This window comes from Tympanuchus pallidicinctus, unplaced genomic scaffold, assembly GCF_026119805.1.
Source record: "Tympanuchus pallidicinctus isolate F22 unplaced genomic scaffold, pur_lepc_1.0 scaffold21, whole genome shotgun sequence".
Classification (NCBI taxonomy): Eukaryota; Metazoa; Chordata; class Aves; order Galliformes; family Phasianidae; genus Tympanuchus; species Tympanuchus pallidicinctus.
The window spans coordinates 11897894-11919526 of NW_026294733.1; the positions used below are offsets into that span (position 1 = coordinate 11897894).

The 21633-nt window shown below is 56.5% G+C and overlaps 1 protein-coding gene across 2 annotated transcripts; it reads right to left on the reverse strand.

Moving 5' to 3' along the window:
- Positions 1–236: 236 nt before the first annotated feature.
- On the reverse strand, positions 237–21052 carry LOC128081402 (protocadherin beta-15-like). 2 transcript variants are annotated; one of them, XM_052684599.1, is made up of 4 exons: positions 20151–21052; positions 10990–11253; positions 1700–3079; positions 237–910 (listed from the first exon to the last, which is right to left on the reverse strand). In XM_052684599.1, the coding sequence occupies exons 1-4, from the start codon at positions 20934–20936 to the stop codon at positions 821–823; spliced, it is 2520 nt and encodes an 839-aa protein (XP_052540559.1). In that variant the 5' UTR covers positions 20937–21052; the 3' UTR covers positions 237–820. The 2 variants fall into 2 exon arrangements, with proteins under 2 accessions (XP_052540559.1, XP_052540558.1); XM_052684598.1 differs by lacking the exons at positions 237–910; positions 1700–3079; positions 10990–11253 and adding an exon at positions 16862–17912 and having other exon boundaries at positions 18507–21052.
- Positions 21053–21633: the final 581 nt, after the last annotated feature.

The window sequence follows — 21633 nt, forward strand, 5'->3', positions numbered from 1 at the left end:
ATCCATTCCTTCTGTTGTATCAGTTACACCACTCAGCTTGGTGTCAAACTTGCTGAGGGTGCACTCAATCCCACCATCTGTGTCAATGATAAAGACATCAAGGAGTATCAGACCCCAGACAGACACGTGGGGACACTTCCCCTCACTGGCCTCCCCCTGGAGGTAAAACCACTTGCAACAACTCTCTGGCTGCGACCTTCCAAGCAATTTCTTATCCAAAAATTTATACTCAATAATGCTCAATAACCATTTATTGCAGCTTCTCATAGTGAATGCAAAAATAAAATAAAATAAAATAAAATAAAATAAAATAAAATAAAATAAAACAAACACAAGAACACAGCATTCAAAGACCATACTTTGCAGCTTGGAGAATTTGAAAACGTATGGTAGAATATACCGCGTGCCATGTCAGTTATTTCCAGTGTAGGACATTCTGCTTGTTACTAAAGAATTCCCTTACAAGCATCATTTAATTTTTGGCTAATGGCTGTATATGCTATTGAGTACATTACAGAAAATTTAATCATTTTTACAGGATTCACTTGACAACAACAAAGAATACAAGAAAGCTGATGTAGTATAAAGTTACCTTGAAGACGAGCTTCTTTTTCTTAGATTCAAGAGCAATAGAGCTGTGCCAATAAGACATGAAATCTGAGTGTAACCAGCATGCAACACAGTCCTCCTGAATAAAGTACAAGTTAATCGGAGAGTGCCCTTGCACTGAAACAAAGAACTCTTGAACCTCCCCAGAATTTGATGCTCTCCTTTCCCTGTGAAGACCTATGAAGACTGAGATGCTTCTCTTTCTCCTCGATTACTGATGGGTGAGCCAAGGACTCTGACCCAAAGAAGCGTTCCCTTCTGCTGGCCTGGGCGCTGTGTCTTCAGAGAAAGGAGATTGGCCCTGCAAAGAAGAGAGTGGAAAGCTGACATATGGGCGCTGGGGATAAGAAGGTGTTCGTAAGGAGATGAGACAGCACATCTTGAACCAGTGTATGTGTAACATCATTCTTTCCCATCCATGTTCAAAGGAGGAGGATTGGAAAGCAGCTCTATGACATACAGAGCATTAACATAAGGCTCCAAATTATCCTAAGGTAAGGACAACAACAACAAAAAAGTGGAAAACATTTATGATTGAAGAGAGGGAGAATTTGAAATAGAGAAAGTCTCAGACATCTTACTTGCAGTAGAACATGCGGTTTAATGAGAGTGAACAAAAATTAGTCCTGATGTGGAACACCATCAATGAGGTGATAAAGGTTGAGACAGCTCTCCACAACCATATCATTGCCAACATAACAGAGGGACTTAAGAAATACTGGACTGAGGAAACCAAAAGGTTCATAGTGCTTGACCTCAGCTCCCATGGCTTCTACCTGCCGTGTGCATTACCCAGCTGCCTACCTGCTTCTGAGCTGTCCACACCCCAGCCGCCCTCCTCGGGGAAAAACCACACACTTCACCTACAGCAACGACACCGGGCAAGGAGAAACAAGCGGGGTGGGGGGGGGGGGGCAGCCAGCACCAGGGAAGCAGCCCAGCCCAGGCGGCGGATCGGGGACCACCTCCGCCATCTCGTCCCGATCCGGGGACACCTCCGGTGCTCCATGCCGCCCCACACCCTCCATACCTACCCCCCTTCCCCGCGCTCCCCCTCGGGGAGCCCCCGCGCGGGGCTCCGCTCCCTCACCTGCACGGCCCAGTCGCCTTCTTCTTGGCCGAGGCCGGCCGAGCACAGCGAGCTCCGGCGCTCGGCCGCGCCGTGCGGCAGCCCGGCGGGGAAGCAGGGCAAGAGCGGCCCGAGGAAGCGGAACTCGCTGTCGACGGTGCCGGCGGCGAGGCGCACGTCGTAGACGTAGCTGCGGGGCAGGGAGCCGGCGCCGCTGTCGGCGGCGGAGCGCGGGAAGGCGGGCAAGGTCCCCGGCTCGCCCCGCCGGGCCCGCCGCACATGGGCGGCCACGGCGGCCGCCGCGCCGGCCACGAAGAGCGCGGACACGCAGGCCAAGCAGACGCTGAGGTACAGGGTGAGGCGGCCGTCGGGCTCGGCGGCCGGCGCCTCTTCGCTCGCCCGCAGGCGGCCTTCGGAGAAGCCGTCGGCCAGGGCGACGGCCAGCGTGGCGCTGGCGGAGCGCGGCGGCCGCCCGCGGTCCCGCACCAGCACCACCAGCCTGTGCCGGGCCGCGTCGCGCTCGCCCACGGCCCGCGCCGTGCGCACCTCGCCGCTGTGCAGCCCCACGCGGAACAGCCCCGGCTCCGTCGCCTTGGCCAGCTCGTAGCACAGCCACGCGTTCTGCCCCGCGTCCGCGTCCACCGCCACCACCTTGGCCACCAGGTAGCCCGCCCGCGCCCGCCGCGGCACCAGCTCGCCCAGCGCCGCGCCGCCGTCGGCCGGCGGGTGCAGCACCACGGGCGCGTTGTCGTTCTCGTCCCGCACCAGCACCCGCACCAGCGCCGTGGCGCTCCGCGGCGGCGAGCCCCCGTCGGCGGCGACCACCGTCACCTCCACGGCGCGCACCTGCTCGTAGTCCAGCGGCCGCACCACGGACACGGCCCCGCTCTCGCCGTCCACCGACACGGCGGGCCGCTCCTCGCCCTCCTCCCGCACCAGCGCGTACCTCACGCGCCCGTTCGCGCCCGCGTCCGCGTCCGTCGCCTTCACGCTGCCGATCCGCACCGCGCCCGCCTCGTTCTCGCTCACCCACATGCTGTACGCCGCCTGCGTGAAGCGAGGCGCGTTGTCGTTCACGTCGCCGACCCGCACCCGCACGCTCTCGCGAGCGCTCAGCCGCGCCCGGCCCCGGTCCGTGGCCACGATGCTCACGTTGTACTCGGCCGCCGTCTCCCTGTCCAGGGCCGCGCTGGTGCGCAGCTCGTAGTGGTCGGCGAACGCGGCCGTCAGGCTGAACGGCACGTCGCCCTCCACGGCGCACTCCGTCCGCCCGTTGTCGCCGGAGTCGCGGTCCCGCACGCTCAGCAGGGCCACCACGGTGCGCGGCGGGGCGTCCTCGGGGATGGACGCGCTCACCGAGCTCAGCTCGATCTCCGGCGCGTTGTCGTTCTCGTCCAGCACCTCCACGTGCACTTTAGAGTAGGCATACAGACCACCGCCGTCTGTGGCTTTGACCTCAATCTCGTGGTATTTCGTTTCTTCAAAATCCAGATTGCCCGAAACCCGCATCTCCCCGGTCTCAGCGTTCAGATCGAATAGATTTGCCGACTCCTCAGAAGTAAACTCATACTCAACTTTGCCGTTGGTTCCTTCGTCGGGATCCGCGGCCGACACCCGCACCACCAGCTGCCCCGGGGGGCTGTTCTCGGCCACGCGCACCTCGTACACCTCCCGCGAGAACACCGGCATGTTGTCGTTGATATCCAGCACCACCACCCGCACCTCAGCCGTGCCCGACCTGGGCGGCGAGCCCCCGTCCGTGGCCGTCAGCACCAAATGCAGCTCCCGCTGCTCCTCGCGGTCCAAAGGTCTCTCAAGGACGAGCTTTACATACTTGGCACCGCTCTTCCCTGTTTCATGAGCTAGGGAGAAATACGAGTTCGAGGAGAGGCTGTAATTCTGGAAGCCGTTCACCCCCACGTCCTTATCCCGAGCTGATTCGAGGGGGAAGGCAGAGCCCGGAGACGCCGTTTCAGGAATCTTTAACACCACCTCCTTCTGCGGGAACACGGGGGAGTTGTCGTTCACGTCGCGAAGCTCCACCTCCCCGCGGATCAGCTGCACCGGGTTCTCAAAGAACAGCTTAAAGAAGAGCGCGCAGCTCTCGCTGTGCGGACAGATCCGCTCTCGGTCCAGCGTCTCCGTGACCGTCAGGACGCCGCTGTGCGGATCCAGGCGGAAATGCTGCTCGCTCCCCTCGGACACCACGCGCGCCTTGCGAGCCGCCAGCTGGCTCGGAGAAAGCCCCAGGTCCCGGGCGACGTTGCCCACCCACGAGTCCCTCGCCATTTCCTCCCACACGGAATAGCGCAGCGTTTCGGCCCCGCTCTCCCACACGCAAACGCACACGAGCCACAGCACCACTCGCCTCTGGCCGCCGCCGCTCCGGCTCCCGCTCGCCGTCCCCCTCCGCCACGGCCGGCCTTTCCCGGCGCCCTCCATGCCTCGCCGCCTTGCTCGCCGGCCCCGACGCGCCGCGCTGCCGCTCGCCGACCCCAAGCCGCCGCACTTGGACAGCGCCTCGGCCCCCGAGCCCCCGAGCGCCCGGCTCCGTGCCCCGCCGCCCTTCCCCAGCGGCTCGCACGGCTCTTCTGCGCGCCTGCGCCTCAAAGCGCGCTGCGGCCACAGGGAGCTGCCGCTCCGCGGACAACATCCCCACCCAGCGGCGCGACCGAGAATTGCTCCTTCTCCGCCTTCCCTCCAATTCCCGGTTCGAATCTCCTTTCCCCTTGCACACGCGATCCCAACGCGCAGTGGAAATACTCGCCGCGTTTGGCAGCAGGCTTGTTGCCCTCACACGCACTGCTGTTCTGAGTATCACTTCCATGCTCTCCACCGCGAACTCTTTCCTCCGTGCAGTGTGGAATTTGCTCAAATGTGCTGTTTCCATTCAGTGCATGATCACATTTTCCTCATTTTCTCTTCTTTTTAATCAGCAGATGGTGACTGATTCCTTATCCACTGAATACTCCACTTACTGACACTGTATGGGGACATGTCAAAGGCCATGCTCAAGTCCATGTAGGTGACATTATTTACTCTTCATCTGCCCAAGGATGCTATTAATTCATCATACAATTATACCCCATGGGTCAGCCGTGATCCATGGTCCTTAGTGAAGCAACGTTGGCTCTGTCGAATCGTAGGGGATGTAAGTTCTCTTGATGTTTTGTAGTCCTCTCGGGGCATCCTTATTGACACCACATGAAATGCAGGATGGAGTACTTCTCCAGCTTTACCAGCCGTGGAAGCTTCTTGTTATTGCAAAGGCAGGTCCCCAGACTCACTCAGATGCAGCCACTGTTGCGCTTTCCTCTTAAATCAGTTTTGTCTGGATGCATGATAGCCTAAATAGTGTCACAGATTAAGTCAGTTTCTGTCTTTTACTTCCTTCCATGCACTGCATGCATCTGTCCATCCATCCATCCATTTGGGATTGTTACCATCTCTCATGTTATTACTGACGTCATCAACACAGAAATGTCCAGTGAAAACTGTCATAGGCCAAGCAGACATAACTGGGAATACAGCTTGCAGTGGAATTACCAGGTCACAGCCTGACCCAGTGGCTGAGCACCAGGTGAGAAGGCATCACTAACTCTGCATCCTAGGGGCAAGGAATGTACCTGAGGGACTGGAAGGAGTGGAGCCTCTCCTCGCCCCCTCCTCCCCCTCATTTAAGGGGTTGCAGACAGGGGAGTAGCATCTCTTTAGACAGAAATTGAGCCCCTTTGAGTCATCACCAGTCACTAGAAGGGGTGAGCCAGTTTTCCTTCTTTTTTACCTGCTGTTGCTCTTCTTTACCTCTGTTGCTCTCTTCACATGATGGAACTTGAACTCCTCCATGTGCTGCCAGTATCTCTTTTTCAGGTGGAGCGTCGCAGGCCTCTGATTCTCAGTATCCCAGAGCCTAAGGGTATACAAAAAGAAAAAGGATGACCTCGAGCCTCCCACAGAGCTTTCTGCCAGATTCTTCAGGTTGGGCTTTTTTCCTTATCTGCAGTACAGTGTACTTTTTGTTATGTCTTGTCCTGGCCCATGAACCACCTCCCTGTTTCATTTGCTCAGAGGTTTGTCATTGCTCAGACCCCGATTTGAAGTCATTCTTCTTCTGGGTCAGTTGACAGAGAGGACTTGCAATCAGACTGAAATGCAGAATGTGCACTCTTGAGAAAATGGAAACTTTGAAGAAAGCTTGCGTTTCTTTTTTGCTGGATGGTGGAAACACAGCTTTTGTTTTGCTGATCAGATGATGTCCATCTTGCCTTTTTATTCCTCAAAAAATGGATCTCCTACGCAGGGAAAAAACGGCTTACAGAAGAATTTGGATTCTTTTCCTACGTTTCTCAAAACCTTCCTCTGCTCTTTTGTCCCACTCAATGATGCCATCAATGTAGTGCAGGGGTTCAGGAGCTTCTTTCTGTTCCAGTGCAGTTTAAATCATTCTGTTGGAAATGGTAGGGACGTGTATCCAGCCCTGGGGCAATCCATACCAGGTGCGCTTCTCCCAGTCTGCATACGTATCTGGGGGTTACTCCAGTGCAGGTGTCAAACCTTGCAATTTGCAATCTTGAACCTCATTAGGTTCACACAGGCTCACCCTTCAAGTTTGTTGAGGTCCCTCTGGATGGTGTCACTTCCTTCTAATGTGTCAACCTCACCGCTCAGCCTGGGGCCATCGGCAAACTTGCTCAGGCTGCACTTGAGCTCGTCATCGATGTCACTGATGAAGATGCTGAAGAGCTCTGATCACAACACCGACTGCTCATCACTGGCTTCCACCAGGCCACAGGGCTGTTCAGCACAACCCTCTGTCTATGGCTCTCCAACCAATTCATTATCCACCATATCGTCCTCCACACAAATCCATACCTCTCCAAATTGGAGAGAAGGATGTGGTAGAGGACCATGACAAAGGCCTTGCACAAGTCCACAGGGATGACAGCACTTACGCTTCCTTTGTCTCATGATGCTGTTCCTGCACCACAAAAGTACACTCAACTCACAGGGGTTCACTTTTCAATCTTGTCCTTAGGAAGGCAACCCTTCCTTCTATTGTATCAACTGCACCACTGAAATAAATGTTACCAGCTGACTTGCTGAGGGTGCATTTCATCCCACTGTCTAGTTCCATTGATTCCAGAAGAATCTGTGGCTCAATCTTCCCCGGCACAGACATGAGGCTCGTGGGTCTGTCGTTTCCCGAGCCTTCTGAGAAGGCAACATCCTCGCCCATCCTTCCCTGCATAACTCTTGTAAACAGCATGTATCTCTTCATTGCAGAATTCCAGTTGTGTGAAGCTTCTCACCACATTCCCATGAGAACATATGCACAATATTTTTCTACTTTTCCATGTTGTGGTTTCCAGCTCTTGATTATTTCCCACAATGCATGCATTGGGATACAGGAACTTCAGATGGGCTTTAAGATGTGCTGCCTTCCTCAGTGTTCTCTTCCTCTCTCATTTAGAACAGCCTTGAGGGAAGAGAACACTGCCTGTGCTTCCAATCCCTTCAGTATCCCTCCAAGAGATATGAATTCTCTTCATTTTTTGTAGTCTGCTCATTGCAACCTCATTAACTCTATGTGAATTATTAGGATAGAGTAGTTCTCCAGTTTCACAAGCTATGGGAGCCTCTTCTTGTTACTGCAAAGTCAGACTCTCATCTTCAATGAGATACAGACATTGCTGTGCTTTCCTCTTCCATTCCTTTTGCTTGGAAGCATAAGAGTAACTGAAAGTCGAAACAGCATCAGAAATCAAGACAGTTTTCCATCTTTTCCTTCCTTTCCTTCTTTCCTCCCATGCGTGCAATGAATCCATCTGTCCATCTTGCCGTTTGGGATAGTTGCCATCTTTCAAGTTACTATTGATACTGCAACACAGGAACTACTAGTGAAACAACCATGGGCCAAGTATATAAGCAGACAAAATTGTGAATACAGCCCTTAATTTGTGCCATGCAAAATAACAGTGACACCTGGGATCCATCTCCTTGTACACCTTGTACACTTGATTGGCCCTTGGCACCTCAGGGAGAGGAGGGTTGACCCATGACCTTGCTTATTGTAACCTCATCTTTGGTTTCGATATGGAGGGAACAGATCCAGGCACAGAAGAGCTTCCAATGATACTTCCCACTCTGACTGCGCTCAGTGCACAACAGACATGTTGCTGTTCACCTTCAGGTGCAGAAGTGTATGAAAGGAAAAATGGGCATACTGATCTGTAAATAATACACCCCTATGTTGCCAGTCCAGAGCTACCTGAACCACTTCAGCCCTAGCAGATTTATGCACCTGCTGGTTATTTTGATGATATTCCATGTCTTAGGTTTGTGAGCACCACAGAGATCCTATTATGGTAATCACATTCTCCATATGGGCAGCAATACCTTTACACAATGCAGCAGGCATGAGGGGTTTGCCTCTGTGCTACCAGTAATTCTCCTTGTATGGTCTTAACCACTCCCAAGGAGTATTTTCCACCATTCATGATTAAGCACAGAGAGAGAGCACTGATCACTTTTCTCATTCGGCAATAGCCAAAGCCAGCAGCATGGCCTGTGCTTCTGCACATTGGTTCCATTCACCCTCTTATTCAGTGGTTTCTGCAACTTGTCATGAAGGACTCCATACTCCAGTAAATGCTCCTGCATAGTCAGGAGAAAGACAATCTTTGCCTCCATTATGGCTCATGACAATAAGTTGATATTTGCAGTCATTCTCTCGTCCTACGTATAGAGGCAGCTGATACTGACACAGATGGTTCACCAGTTCAGCCAGAAGGCCTTGCACAGGGACTGGAGAAACTGCAGGGCCTGTTTTGAGGGTGGGAACAACTCCAAGGCCTCCTGCAGGAACTGGAACGATTATAGGGCATGTCACGCATCTGGGAGCAACCACAGAGTGTGCTGAATGGGTTGGAGCGACCACGGGACATATTGTAGAGGAAGGAGAAAGTTCAAGGCCGGGCCTATGAGTTGGACCAACCACAGGGCCTGCTGTGAGAGATGGGGCGACTACAGGGGCTCTCATGGGAGTTGAAGAAACAGCAGGGATTGTCACTCTTAGAGGACTGGGGTGACTCCATGGCCTGTTTGGAGGACTGATGAAACGACAGGGCCTGACGCAGGATTTGAGGCAACCACAGGCTGTGATGGAGGAGCTGGAGCAACTGCAGGGCAGATGGCAGGGCTGCAGTAACTACAGGCCTGTGGCGCCAGTTGGAGCAGCCACAGAGCACGGAGCAGGGCTTGGAGCCACCACAGCAACTGGCACAGGCCTCAAAGCAACCACAGGCACTGCAGGGAGGGCTGAAGAAACTGCAGAGCCTATCAAAGCAGTTGCAGCAGCCACAGGGCCCGTCACATTGTCATCAGAGTTAGAGACCTGCTCTTCCCCTCTCTTGACTGTGAACATTCTGAACAAGTCCAACCAACCCCTTGGGAAGGATCCATGCCCCCTTTGGGAAAGGTCTCTCCCCACTTTTAGAGTTCTGTGTGATGTCACATGGCAGAGAACATCTCTCTGGCCAGTTCAGGCCAGCAGGCCTCCTTCTGCCCCCTACCAGCTTCTTGTGCACCACCAGCACGCTCACTCTCAGGGCACAATCAGAAGCAGAAATGGCCCTGGCTCTGTGCAGCACTGCTCAGCAACAGCTCACTAGTCACTGTTCTAAACGTGCTTTTCCTCCCAAAGGCCAAACAAACCATCATATCAGCCACTACAAAGCAAGTCAGCTCCATTCACATGAAAAACAGGACAATCAGCAACACAGAAACGTCTTACAGAAACCAGCTGTAAGCCAGCATCAGCACATCCAGTTGGAATGCAGCTCCTCATTCATGGCACACAGCAGTTACAGCACCACCTGCTATTTGTGCCCTTATGCTCCTCCCAGTGCTGCTGATTCGCCCCTAGGACCTCAGAGAGAGGAAGGGGGACCCGTCCCCTTCTTTTACTGTACCCTGATGGCTGGCACCGCTGTGGCAGGGAACAGATCCGGATGAGAAGAGCTTCCCCAGACACTGCTCACCATGACTGCCCTCATTTCACATTTCACGGTGCCGGCGGCGAGGCGCACGTCGTAGACGTAGCTGCGGGGCAGGGAGCCGGCGCCGCTGTCGGCGGCGGAGCGCGGGAAGGCGGGCAAGGTCCCCGGCTCGCCCCGCCGGGCCCGCCGCACATGGGCGGCCACGGCGGCCGCCGCGCCGGCCACGAAGAGCGCGGACACGCAGGCCAAGCAGACGCTGAGGTACAGGGTGAGGCGGCCGTCGGGCTCGGCGGCCGGCGCCTCTTCGCTCGCCCGCAGGCGGCCTTCGGAGAAGCCGTCGGCCAGGGCGACGGCCAGCGTGGCGCTGGCGGAGCGCGGCGGCCGCCCGCGGTCCCGCACCAGCACCACCAGCCTGTGCCGGGCCGCGTCGCGCTCGCCCACGGCCCGCGCCGTGCGCACCTCGCCGCTGTGCAGCCCCACGCGGAACAGCCCCGGCTCCGTCGCCTTGGCCAGCTCGTAGCACAGCCACGCGTTCTGCCCCGCGTCCGCGTCCACCGCCACCACCTTGGCCACCAGGTAGCCCGCCCGCGCCCGCCGCGGCACCAGCTCGCCCAGCGCCGCGCCGCCGTCGGCCGGCGGGTGCAGCACCACGGGCGCGTTGTCGTTCTCGTCCCGCACCAGCACCCGCACCAGCGCCGTGGCGCTCCGCGGCGGCGAGCCCCCGTCGGCGGCGACCACCGTCACCTCCACGGCGCGCACCTGCTCGTAGTCCAGCGGCCGCACCACGGACACGGCCCCGCTCTCGCCGTCCACCGACACGGCGGGCCGCTCCTCGCCCTCCTCCCGCACCAGCGCGTACCTCACGCGCCCGTTCGCGCCCGCGTCCGCGTCCGTCGCCTTCACGCTGCCGATCCGCACCGCGCCCGCCTCGTTCTCGCTCACCCACATGCTGTACGCCGCCTGCGTGAAGCGAGGCGCGTTGTCGTTCACGTCGCCGACCCGCACCCGCACGCTCTCGCGAGCGCTCAGCCGCGCCCGGCCCCGGTCCGTGGCCACGATGCTCACGTTGTACTCGGCCGCCGTCTCCCTGTCCAGGGCCGCGCTGGTGCGCAGCTCGTAGTGGTCGGCGAACGCGGCCGTCAGGCTGAACGGCACGTCGCCCTCCACGGCGCACTCCGTCCGCCCGTTGTCGCCGGAGTCGCGGTCCCGCACGCTCAGCAGGGCCACCACGGTGCGCGGCGGGGCGTCCTCGGGGATGGACGCGCTCACCGAGCTCAGCTCGATCTCCGGCGCGTTGTCGTTCACGTCCAGCACCTCCACGTGCACTTTGCAGTGTGCAGACAGACCACCGCCGTCCGTGGCTCTCACCACCAGCTTGTGAGTCTTTGCTTCTTCATAATCCAGGTTGCCCGAAACCCGAATCTCCCCGGTCTCTGCTTTCAAGTCAAAGAGTTCACGGGATCCCTCCGATGACTTTGTAAAGGCGTACCGCACTTTGCCGTTGGTTCCTTCGTCGGGATCCGCGGCCGACACCCGCACCACCAGCTGCCCCGGGGGGCTGTTCTCGGCCACGCGCACCTCGTACACCTCCCGCGAGAACACCGGCATGTTGTCGTTGATATCCAGCACCACCACCCGCACCTCAGCCGTGCCCGACCTGGGCGGCGAGCCCCCGTCCGTGGCCGTCAGCACCAAATGCAGCTCCCGCTGCTCCTCGCGGTCCAAAGGTCTCTCAAGGACGAGCTCAGCGTATTTGCCTCCATCTTCTGCTTTCTCGAGAGCAAGGGAGAAATGCGAGTTCGAGGAGAGGCTGTAATTCTGCAAATCGTTCATCCCCACGTCCTTATCCCGTGCTTCTTCTAGGGGAAATCGAGACCCGGCAGCTGTCGTTTCCAGTATCTCCAGAACCACCTCCTTCTGCGGGAACACGGGGGAGTTGTCGTTCACGTCGCGAAGCTCCACCTCCCCGCGGATCAGCTGCACCGGGTTCTCAAAGAACAGCTTAAAGAAGAGCGCGCAGCTCTCGCTGTGCGGACAGATCCGCTCTCGGTCCAGCGTCTCCGTGACCGTCAGGACGCCGCTGTGCGGATCCAGGCGGAAATGCTGCTCGCTCCCCTCGGACACCACGCGCGCCTTGCGAGCCGCCAGCTGGCTCGGAGAAAGCCCCAGGTCCCGGGCGACGTTGCCCACCCACGAGTCCCTCGCCATTTCCTCCCACACGGAATAGCGCAGCGTTTCGGCCCCGCTCTCCCACACGCAAACGCACACGAGCCACAGCACCACTCGCCTCTGGCCGCCGCCGCTCCGGCTCCCGCTCGCCGTCCCTCTCCGCCACGGCCGGCCTTTCCCGGCGCCCTCCATGCCTCGCCGCCTCGCTCGCCGGCCCCGACGCGCCGCGCTGCCGCTCGCCGACCCCAAGCCTCCGCACTTGGACAGCGCCTCGGCCCCCGAGCCCCCGAGCGCCCGGCTCCGTGCCCCGCCGCCCTTCCCCAGCGGCTCGCACGGCTCTTCTGCGCGCCTGCGCCTCAAAGCGCGCTGCGGCCACAGGGAGCTGCCGCTCCGTGGACAACATCCCCACCCAGCGGCGCGACCGAGAATTGCTCCTTCTCCGCCTTCCCTCCAGTTCCCGGTTCGAATCTCCTTTCCCCTTGCACACGCGATCCCAAAGCGCAGTGGAAATACTCGCCGCGTTTGGCAGCAGGCTTGTTGCCCTCACACGCACTGCTGCTCTGGGTATCACCTCCCAGGTCTCCACGGCGAATTCATTTCCTCCGTTCTGTTTGGTCTTTGCAAAGTGTTTTCTCACTGCTATTCAGTTCATTGTCATACTTTCCTTTCAATTTTCTTTTTTCTTTCTTTTCGTTTTCTTTTAATCCCTTATAGTAATTAACAAGAAGAGCAGTTGAAGTCCTTCTCCACAGGGCTGCTCTCAGTTACTTTTCTCCCAGACTGTAATCACACTCGGAAAGGACCTGACCCAAGTCCAAGGCCACCTCGTGGACGTGTGGAACCTCATTCAATTCCCATGGACTCACTTCTCAAGCTGTTCCAGGTCCTCTGCAGAGCATCCCCACCATCTCTTGCATCAACTGCACTACGCACACAAGTGTCATCTGCAGAACTGCTCAGGGTGCACTGGATCCCGCTCTCTCAATCCATTGATAGAGATGTTGAAGAGCGCCGGCCCCACACAGACCGCCAGGGGGACACCACTCATCACTGCTTTCCACCCGGACATAACGCTCTTGACCACGATTCTACCGCTGTGAGCATCCAACCAATTCCGTATCCACTGAACAGCCCAGCCTTCAGATCCATACCTCTCCAACCCACCCATAAGGAGGTTGTGTGGGACCATGTCAAAAGCCCTGCGCAAGTCCAACTGCATGACAGCACTCACTCTTCATTTGTCCAATGCTGCTGTTACTCCACCATAGAAGGACACCAGATTGCTCAGACAGGATCTGCCCTTGTTGAAGCATCGCTGGCTGTGTCAGATCACCTTCTTTTCTTCTCTTAACATGGCTCCTGAGAGGATGTGTTCCCTGATCTTCCCTGGCACAGACATGAGGCTCCTGGGTCTGGAGTTTCCCAGCTCTTCCTAATGGCTAAAACCCTTGACCATCCTCTTCTGTCTAACTCTTGTAAACAGCTTGTGGCTCTTAACTGTAGTGTTCCAGTTGTGTGAATCTTCTCACCAAATTTCCATGAGAACAAATAGGTTGATTTGTTGTAATTTTCAATGCTGTGGTTTCCAGCTCTGGCTTATTTCCCATGATGCATGCATTGGGATACAGGATCTGCAGATGGGCTTTAAGATGTGCTGCCTTCCTTGATGTTCCTCCCTCTCTCTTTTAGAACAGCCTTGAGGGAAGATATCATGGCCTCTGCTCCCAATCCCTTCAGCATCCTTCCAAGGGATATGAATTCTCACAGTTATTTGTAGTCAGCTCACTGAAACCTCATTAACTCGACTTGAAAGAGCAGAATAGAGTAGTTCCCCAGCTTTACCAGGTATGGGAGCTTCTTGTTATTGCAAAGGCAGGCCTCCAACTTCACTCAGATACAGCCATAGTTGTGCTTTCCTCTTCCATTCCTTTGGCTTGAAAGCTCGACAGACTAAGTAGCATCAGAGAACAAATCAGTTTTTTATCTTTCCCTTCCTTCCTTTCTTTTTTCCTTCCAACCGTCCAGCCATCCATAAGGTATTGTTAGCACCTATGAAGTTACCATTCTTACCAGCAACCCATGAACTTCTACTAATAACAACCATGGGCCAAGTGCTTCAGTAAACAAAATGGGGAATAGAGCTTGAAGAGGATCAGCCAGGTCACATCCTGAAGCAATGGTTGAGCACCAGGTGAGAAGGTGTGGCCAATTCAGGGAGCTCAGCTGCAAGCAATGCACATGGAAGCACTGGTGTCTGGCTGGATCCAAACATCCTCAGCCTCATTTCAGGCTTCACAGATGAGGGAGTGACATCTCTTGGAATACAGATTGCACTCCTTTTGATTCATCACCAGTCACTGGAAGGATGAGCAAATTTTTGTTCCTTTATTTTTATTTTTTTATTTTTTAGCTGCTTTTGCTCCATTTTGTTTCTATCCTCGAAGAAGGCACTGTCATCACCTTATTTTTCCATTGACACATCCTCATTCCTGTCATGTAACACTGACAGTGACACCTGGGATCCATTTGTTTATACTCCAGATTGCCTTTAGCACCTCAGGCAGAGGAGAGGACCCATAACCTTCCTTATGGTAACCTCACCTGTGGTGCCTGTATAGCCAGGAACACATCCAGGCAAAGAAGAGCTTCTAAAGACACTTCCCACTCTGACTGCCCTCTGTTCACAAATGACACTTTGCTGTTCACCTTTGGTTGTAAAAGGGTGTGAAAGGAAAATCAGGCACTTTGGGCTGTAAATAACACACCTGTACGTCACCTGCCCAGAGCTATCAGCACCACTTTAATCCTAGCAGCTTTATCCACCTGCTGGTTGTTTAGATGTTGTTCAGTGGTTTGACTCTTGCAAATGTGAGCATCTTACAGAATGTACTTCTGTAATCACGTTCTCCATGTGGGTAGCAATAACTTGTCACAATGCAGCAGACTTGAGGGATTTGCCTCTGCACTGCCTGTTGCACAGCTTGCATGGTTGTGCAATACTCCCAGGGAGCATTTTCCACAATTCATGATGAAGGGCAGAGATCTGATCACTGATCACCTTTCTCATTCAGCAGTATCTAAAGCCAGCTGGACGGCCTGCAATTCTGCACGTTGGCTCCATTCATCCCTCCTTCAGTGGTTTCTGCAACTGGCCAAGAAGAACTCAATACTTCAATAAATGCTCCTGCATGGATTGGAGTCACACAGTTACTTCTCCCACTGTGGATTAAGACCACAAGTTGACACTTGCAGTCATTGTTGAGTCTTATGTACAGGGGCAACTGATGGTGACACAGATGGTTCCCTGGTTCAATGGAAGGCCTGGCACAGGGACAGGAGAAACAGCAGGGCCTGTTTTGAGGGTTGGAAAAACTTCAGGGCCTCCTGCAGGAATTGGAGCGACTACAGGGCTTGTGATGCATCTAAGAGCAACCACAGGGCCCATTGCAGAGCAAGGAGAAACTTCAAGGCCTCACATGAGTTGGAGCATCCACAGGGCCAGCTGCAAGGGTTGGAACAACCCCAGGCCTCTCATGGGAGTTGAAGACACAGCATGGATTGTCACTAGGAATGGATTGATGTCATGGCCTGTTTTGAGGGCTGGGAAGCTACAGGGCCTGCAGCAGGATTTGAAGCAACCACAGGCTGTGATGGAGGAGCTGGAGCAACTGCAGGGCAGATGGCAGGGTTGCAGTAACTACAGGCCTGTGGCGCCAGTTGGAGCAGCCACAGAGCACGGAGCAGGGATTGGAGCCACCACAGCAACTGGCACAGGCCTCAAAGCAACCACAGGCACTGCAGGGAGGGCTGAAGAAACTGCAGGGCCTGTCACAGAAGCTGCAGCAGCCGCAGGGCCTGTCACATTGTCATCAGAGTTAGAGACCTGCTCTTTCCTTCACTTGTGTGTGCTGAATAGCAGGGATCAGGAGGCAGTAGGCATAGGCCAAGCCCCAGCTCTGATTGCTGTCTCTCTACAGTTGCCAGAGTGATGGCGTATCTGCTGCAAACAGTTCTGCTACCAGTTCTTCTGGATCCTGCACTTGTTTGGTGTGGAGCTCCAGAGCACCAACAGTGCCCAATCTTCTGGGGACCAGCTGGTATCCTCCCACACAGCCTGACACTCACCAAGCACTGTGTGGGGCACATCTCTGTGTTGTATTAAGAAAGACCTGGTTAAACATAGACAAAACCAGAAACAGATTCAGGAGACACAGCAGCAGGATCGTGCTTTTTTGAACATCTTGATGACATTTAACACTCTCAAAAGCCATTGTAACCAGGCTGAAAGATAACTGGTAGGTGAAGGAGAGAGAAGGGTGAGGAAACAAAGTAAAACATGGCCTGTTCACGCTGCCATAGTCTGGCTCCGTAAGGACACAAAGGACAATGTGTAAATCTTGGAAGTTATTAAGAGATGGTTCCCTAAGTATTAAGATGATGGCAATGTGGAGTACAAACACTCCTGAGCAGTACCTTTAACATGTCATAGCCAATGTTACCCGTAACACCAGAACTACCATCTTATTCCATCTCTCAGAGATGGGAAACAGCACAACAGAGAAGAGATATAGGAAGGACAGGTTCATAAGAAGTAGTTCTGAGAAATGGCACCAAAAGACTGACCAAAAAATGCAGACTGGGCATTAAACTACATTAACCCTAATATCAGTTCTGTTTGGAAACGCTCTGGTCAGATCTGTGGTTACCTCAACCATTGGGTGGTACAACCAGGCAGCAGCTCAGAACAACAGCGTTGTTCCATCAGTGCCTTTCCCAATGTGATGGGAGATAGAAATGAAACAAACTAAAACAAAGTGGAATCTCTGGGACAAGATAAAAGATATCCACTAAAGCACAAAAGGAAAGAAGGAACGAAGGAATGAAGGAAATAAAAGCCATGATAATAATGACAGAGGAACAGATGCACTGAATACAAGAGATGCACAACACAATTGCTCACCACTCGTTCAGCGACACCCAAACAGTCCCCCAGGAGCAGCCGCTTCCACTTCCAGCCAACTGCCCCAGCTGCATCACTTTGCATGTTGTCACATGATGTGCAATGTCCCTTTGGATGCCATACCTTTGGACCATAGCTTATTGGAATCTCACATACAGTACCACTACAGTTAGGAAAAGACCCAGGCTGAGAAGAGCTTCCACAGACCTTTCCTGCCCTGACTCCCCTCAGTTCATGGCAGATGCTGTCCGTCAACATCAGAAACAGAAGCGTACAAACAAACCAGTGATCCTTAATGGAGCTCAGAGCTAGAATGGTATCTGCACATCAGAAGACACAGCCCTTGTATTAAAACTCAGATTCCTTCAGATTTCCCAGTAGATTTTATTGGTTTTGTCACCAGCCATTCATACCAAGGAAATACATGAGTGAAATGAAGGACCAGAAATATCACACTGCTTTGAATTCTCTGCTATCTTATACATGATGTTCCAGAAACGCTGTATTACAACTCATTTACATTTGAGATTAGGAAAGAAAACAAAATCAAACCAAAAAGGAATACATTGCTCAAGGAGCACTCTGTACAGCATGCAGAACCAAGGAGCTCCTGGCTGAATGTGCACTGTGAGTGTTGGGCACCTCTAAGGCAGCGCTTCTCAGGGCTATTAAAGAAAACCTCCACTGGCAAAAAGAAAGCATGAAAGCAGATGTATGAAAACAACAGCTTCAATATCGGAATCGCTTCTTCCCATTCTTCACTTAATGCTTAGGAGCAATAGCACTATCACAATTAGATATCACGTCTCAGTGATCCCAGCATGCATCCACCTCCAAACGTAACAAAATTTCAAAATGAACACGTGAATGAAGCACTGCATCAGAGGAGATTGTCCTTGACTTCTCACACAGCACATCTCTGCTTCCCTGGTGATTTTTGGTACAGTGTTGGTGACTCCTTCATTTCAATTGGAAGAGATCAGCCCACGAGGACCGAGATGCTTCTCCTTCTCCTCCCTTACTGATGGCTGAGCCAGGGGCTTTGATCCAAACTGGCATTCTCCTCTGCTGCCCTGGCACCCGTGCCTTCAGAGACGGGAGCTCGGCCCTGCAAAGAACACAGTGCAGGGCTGACATGGGGCCGTTAACGGCAAGCAGGTGTCAGCGAGAAGCTGGGAAGGCTCATCTGAACCGATGTGAATGGGAGACCACTCTTCCCTGCCCAGAGGCAAAGAAAGAGGAGGGCGGGGACACAGCTCTCTGACCCGGACAAGACGACATTCAAAACCTATAAGGAACCCCATAGCCCTATTAAGCCCTTGCATATGGACCTCAGACAAGCAAAACAGGAAATCTTTCTTTGGGTCAGGAAGACGGGAGCAGACACTAACGGTTCCCGCAGGAACAAATACCGTGCTTTAAAGCCAACGGTAAAAACAGGATATGGGATGGGGGAACTCAGACAGCAACGGAGGGGAAACTGACTCCGAGGTGATAGCAGTTATGCCGGCGCCGATGCCGTGCAGGAGAAACGCGACGCCACCCATCACCGCCACGGCCTCGCCGCAGCTCCCCGCCGTCGCACAGCCGCCCTCGGGGCCGAACCCTCCCTCGCAGCCTCCGTCCCCGCCTCCCTCCGTGCCCCGCACCGCGCTGCCCCCGCGCTCCCCCTCGGCCCCCGCGCGGGGCTCCGCTCCCTCACCTGCACGGCCCAGTCGCCTTCTTCTTGGCCGAGGCCGGCCGAGCACAGCGAGCTCCGGCGCTCGGCCGCGCCGTGCGGCAGCCCGGCGGGGAAGCAGGGCAAGAGCGGCCCGAGGAAGCGGAACTCGCTGTCGACGGTGCCGGCGGCGAGGCGCACGTCGTAGACGTAGCTGCGGGGCAGGGAGCCGGCGCCGCTGTCGGCGGCGGAGCGCGGGAAGGCGGGCAAGGTCCCCGGCTCGCCCCGCCGGGCCCGCCGCACATGGGCGGCCACGGCGGCCGCCGCGCCGGCCACGAAGAGCGCGGACACGCAGGCCAAGCAGACGCTGAGGTACAGGGTGAGGCGGCCGTCGGGCTCGGCGGCCGGCGCCTCTTCGCTCGCCCGCAGGCGGCCTTCGGAGAAGCCGTCGGCCAGGGCGACGGCCAGCGTGGCGCTGGCGGAGCGCGGCGGCCGCCCGCGGTCCCGCACCAGCACCACCAGCCTGTGCCGGGCCGCGTCGCGCTCGCCCACGGCCCGCGCCGTGCGCACCTCGCCGCTGTGCAGCCCCACGCGGAACAGCCCCGGCTCCGTCGCCTTGGCCAGCTCGTAGCACAGCCACGCGTTCTGCCCCGCGTCCGCGTCCACCGCCACCACCTTGGCCACCAGGTAGCCCGCCCGCGCCCGCCGCGGCACCAGCTCGCCCAGCGCCGCGCCGCCGTCGGCCGGCGGGTGCAGCACCACGGGCGCGTTGTCGTTCTCGTCCCGCACCAGCACCCGCACCAGCGCCGTGGCGCTCCGCGGCGGCGAGCCCCCGTCGGCGGCGACCACCGTCACCTCCACGGCGCGCACCTGCTCGTAGTCCAGCGGCCGCACCACGGACACGGCCCCGCTCTCGCCGTCCACCGACACGGCGGGCCGCTCCTCGCCCTCCTCCCGCACCAGCGCGTACCTCACGCGCCCGTTCGCGCCCGCGTCCGCGTCCGTCGCCTTCACGCTGCCGATCCGCACCGCGCCCGCCTCGTTCTCGCTCACCCACATGCTGTACGCCGCCTGCGTGAAGCGAGGCGCGTTGTCGTTCACGTCGCCGACCCGCACCCGCACGCTCTCGCGAGCGCTCAGCCGCGCCCGGCCCCGGTCCGTGGCCACGATGCTCACGTTGTACTCGGCCGCCGTCTCCCTGTCCAGGGCCGCGCTGGTGCGCAGCTCGTAGTGGTCGGCGAACGCGGCCGTCAGGCTGAACGGCACGTCGCCCTCCACGGCGCACTCCGTCCGCCCGTTGTCGCCGGAGTCGCGGTCCCGCACGCTCAGCAGGGCCACCACGGTGCGCGGCGGGGCGTCCTCGGGGATGGACGCGCTCACCGAGCTCAGCTCGATCTCCGGCGCGTTGTCGTTCTCGTCCAGCACCTCCACGTGCACTTTGCAGTGCGCAGACAGACCGCCGCCGTCTGTGGCTCTCACCACCAGCTTGTGAGTCTTTGCTTCTTCAAAATCAAGATTGCCCGAAACCCGAATCTCTCCGCTCTCAGGGTTCAGATCAAAGGGCTCTCGGGATCCTTCCGATGTCTGCGTGAACTCGTACCGCACTTTGCCGTTGGTTCCCTCATCGGGATCCGCGGCCGACACCCGCACCACCAGCTGCCCCGGGGGGCTGTTCTCGGCCACGCGCACCTCGTACACCTCCCGCGAGAACACCGGCATGTTGTCGTTGGCATCCAGCACCACCACCCGCACCTCAGCCGTGCCCGACCTGGGCGGCGAGCCCCCGTCCGTGGCCGTCAGCACCAAATGCAGCTCCCGCTGCTCCTCGCGGTCCAAAGGCCTCTCGAGGACGAGCTTCACGAATTCAGCAGCCCCTTTCCCTGTTTCGACTGCTAGGGAGAAATGTGAATTCGGGGAGAGGCTGTAATTCTGTAAGCTGTTCAGCCCCACGTCTCTGTCCTGGGCGCTATCTAGTGGGAACCGAGATCCAGGAGTCGCCGTTTCAAGAACGTCCAGAACCACCTCCTTCTGCGGGAACACGGGGGAGTTGTCGTTCACGTCGCGAAGCTCCACCTCCCCGCGGATCAGCTGCACCGGGTTCTCAAAGAACAGCTTAAAGAAGAGCGCGCAGCTCTCGCTGTGCGGACAGATCCGCTCTCGGTCCAGCGTCTCCGTGACCGTCAGGACGCCGCTGTGCGGATCCAGGCGGAAATGCTGCTCGCTCCCCTCGGACACCACGCGCGCCTTGCGAGCCGCCAGCTGGCTCGGAGAAAGCCCCAGGTCCCGGGCGACGTTGCCCACCCACGAGTCCCTCGCCATTTCCTCCCACACGGAATAGCGCAGCGTTTCGGCCCCGCTCTCCCACACGCAAACGCACACGAGCCACAGCACCACTCGCCTCTGGCCGCCGCCGCCGCTCCGGCTCCCGCTCGCCGTCCCCCTCCGCCACGGCCGGCCTTTCCCGGCGCCCTCCATGCCTCGCCGCCTTGCTCGCCGGCCCCGACGCGCCGCGCTGCCGCTCGCCGACCCCAAGCCGCCGCACTTGGACAGCGCCTCGGCCCCCGAGCCCCCGAGCGCCCGGCTCCGTGCCCCGCCGCCCTTCCCCAGCGGCTCGCACGGCTCTTCTGCGCGCCTGCGCCTCAAAGCGCGCTGCGGCCACAGGGAGCTGCCGCTCCGTGGACAACATCCCCACCCAGCGGCGCGATGCCGAATTGCTCCTTCTCCGCCTTCCCTCCAGTTCCCGGTTCGAATCTCCTTTCCTCCTGCACACGCGATCCCAAAGCGCAGTGGAAATACCCGCCGCGTTTGGAAGCAGGTTTCTGCTCTGGGTATCACTTCTCAGGTCTCCATGGCAAATTCTTTCCTCTGCGCTCTGCGATTTTTGCAAAATGTTATGTCTTTTCCATTGGTGCTGTTGTTGTATTTTCTTCTTTTTCTCTTCTTTTTAATCAGCAGACAGTAATTAACTAGAGAGGAGACGGGACACATAGCATTACTGAATGTGTTAATTGATGCCAGAGAGCAAACAGGGAACGGTGTGTATAGGAAACTGACATGATTTTCCAGTACTCTGAGTTGCTGTCACATTAGGAAGATAATTCTCCTCTACGACTGAATCCTGATAATGTTTTCTTCACATTGGATGAGGCACTGCAGCTCACCTGCACGACCC

Coding starts and splice junctions, on each gene's coding strand:
- LOC128081402 (XM_052684599.1), bottom strand. CDS start 20,936: ATGGAGGGCGCCGGGAAAGGCCGGCCGTGGCGGAGGGGGACGGCGAGC. Junction 11,254..20,150: donor TCTCGCGGGAGGTGTACGAG/GTGCGCGTGGCC, acceptor GAGGTGTACGAG/GTGCGCGTGGCCGAGAACAG. Junction 3,080..10,989: donor ACTGCAAAGTGCACGTGGAG/GTGCTGGACGTG, acceptor GTGCACGTGGAG/GTGCTGGACGAGAACGACAA.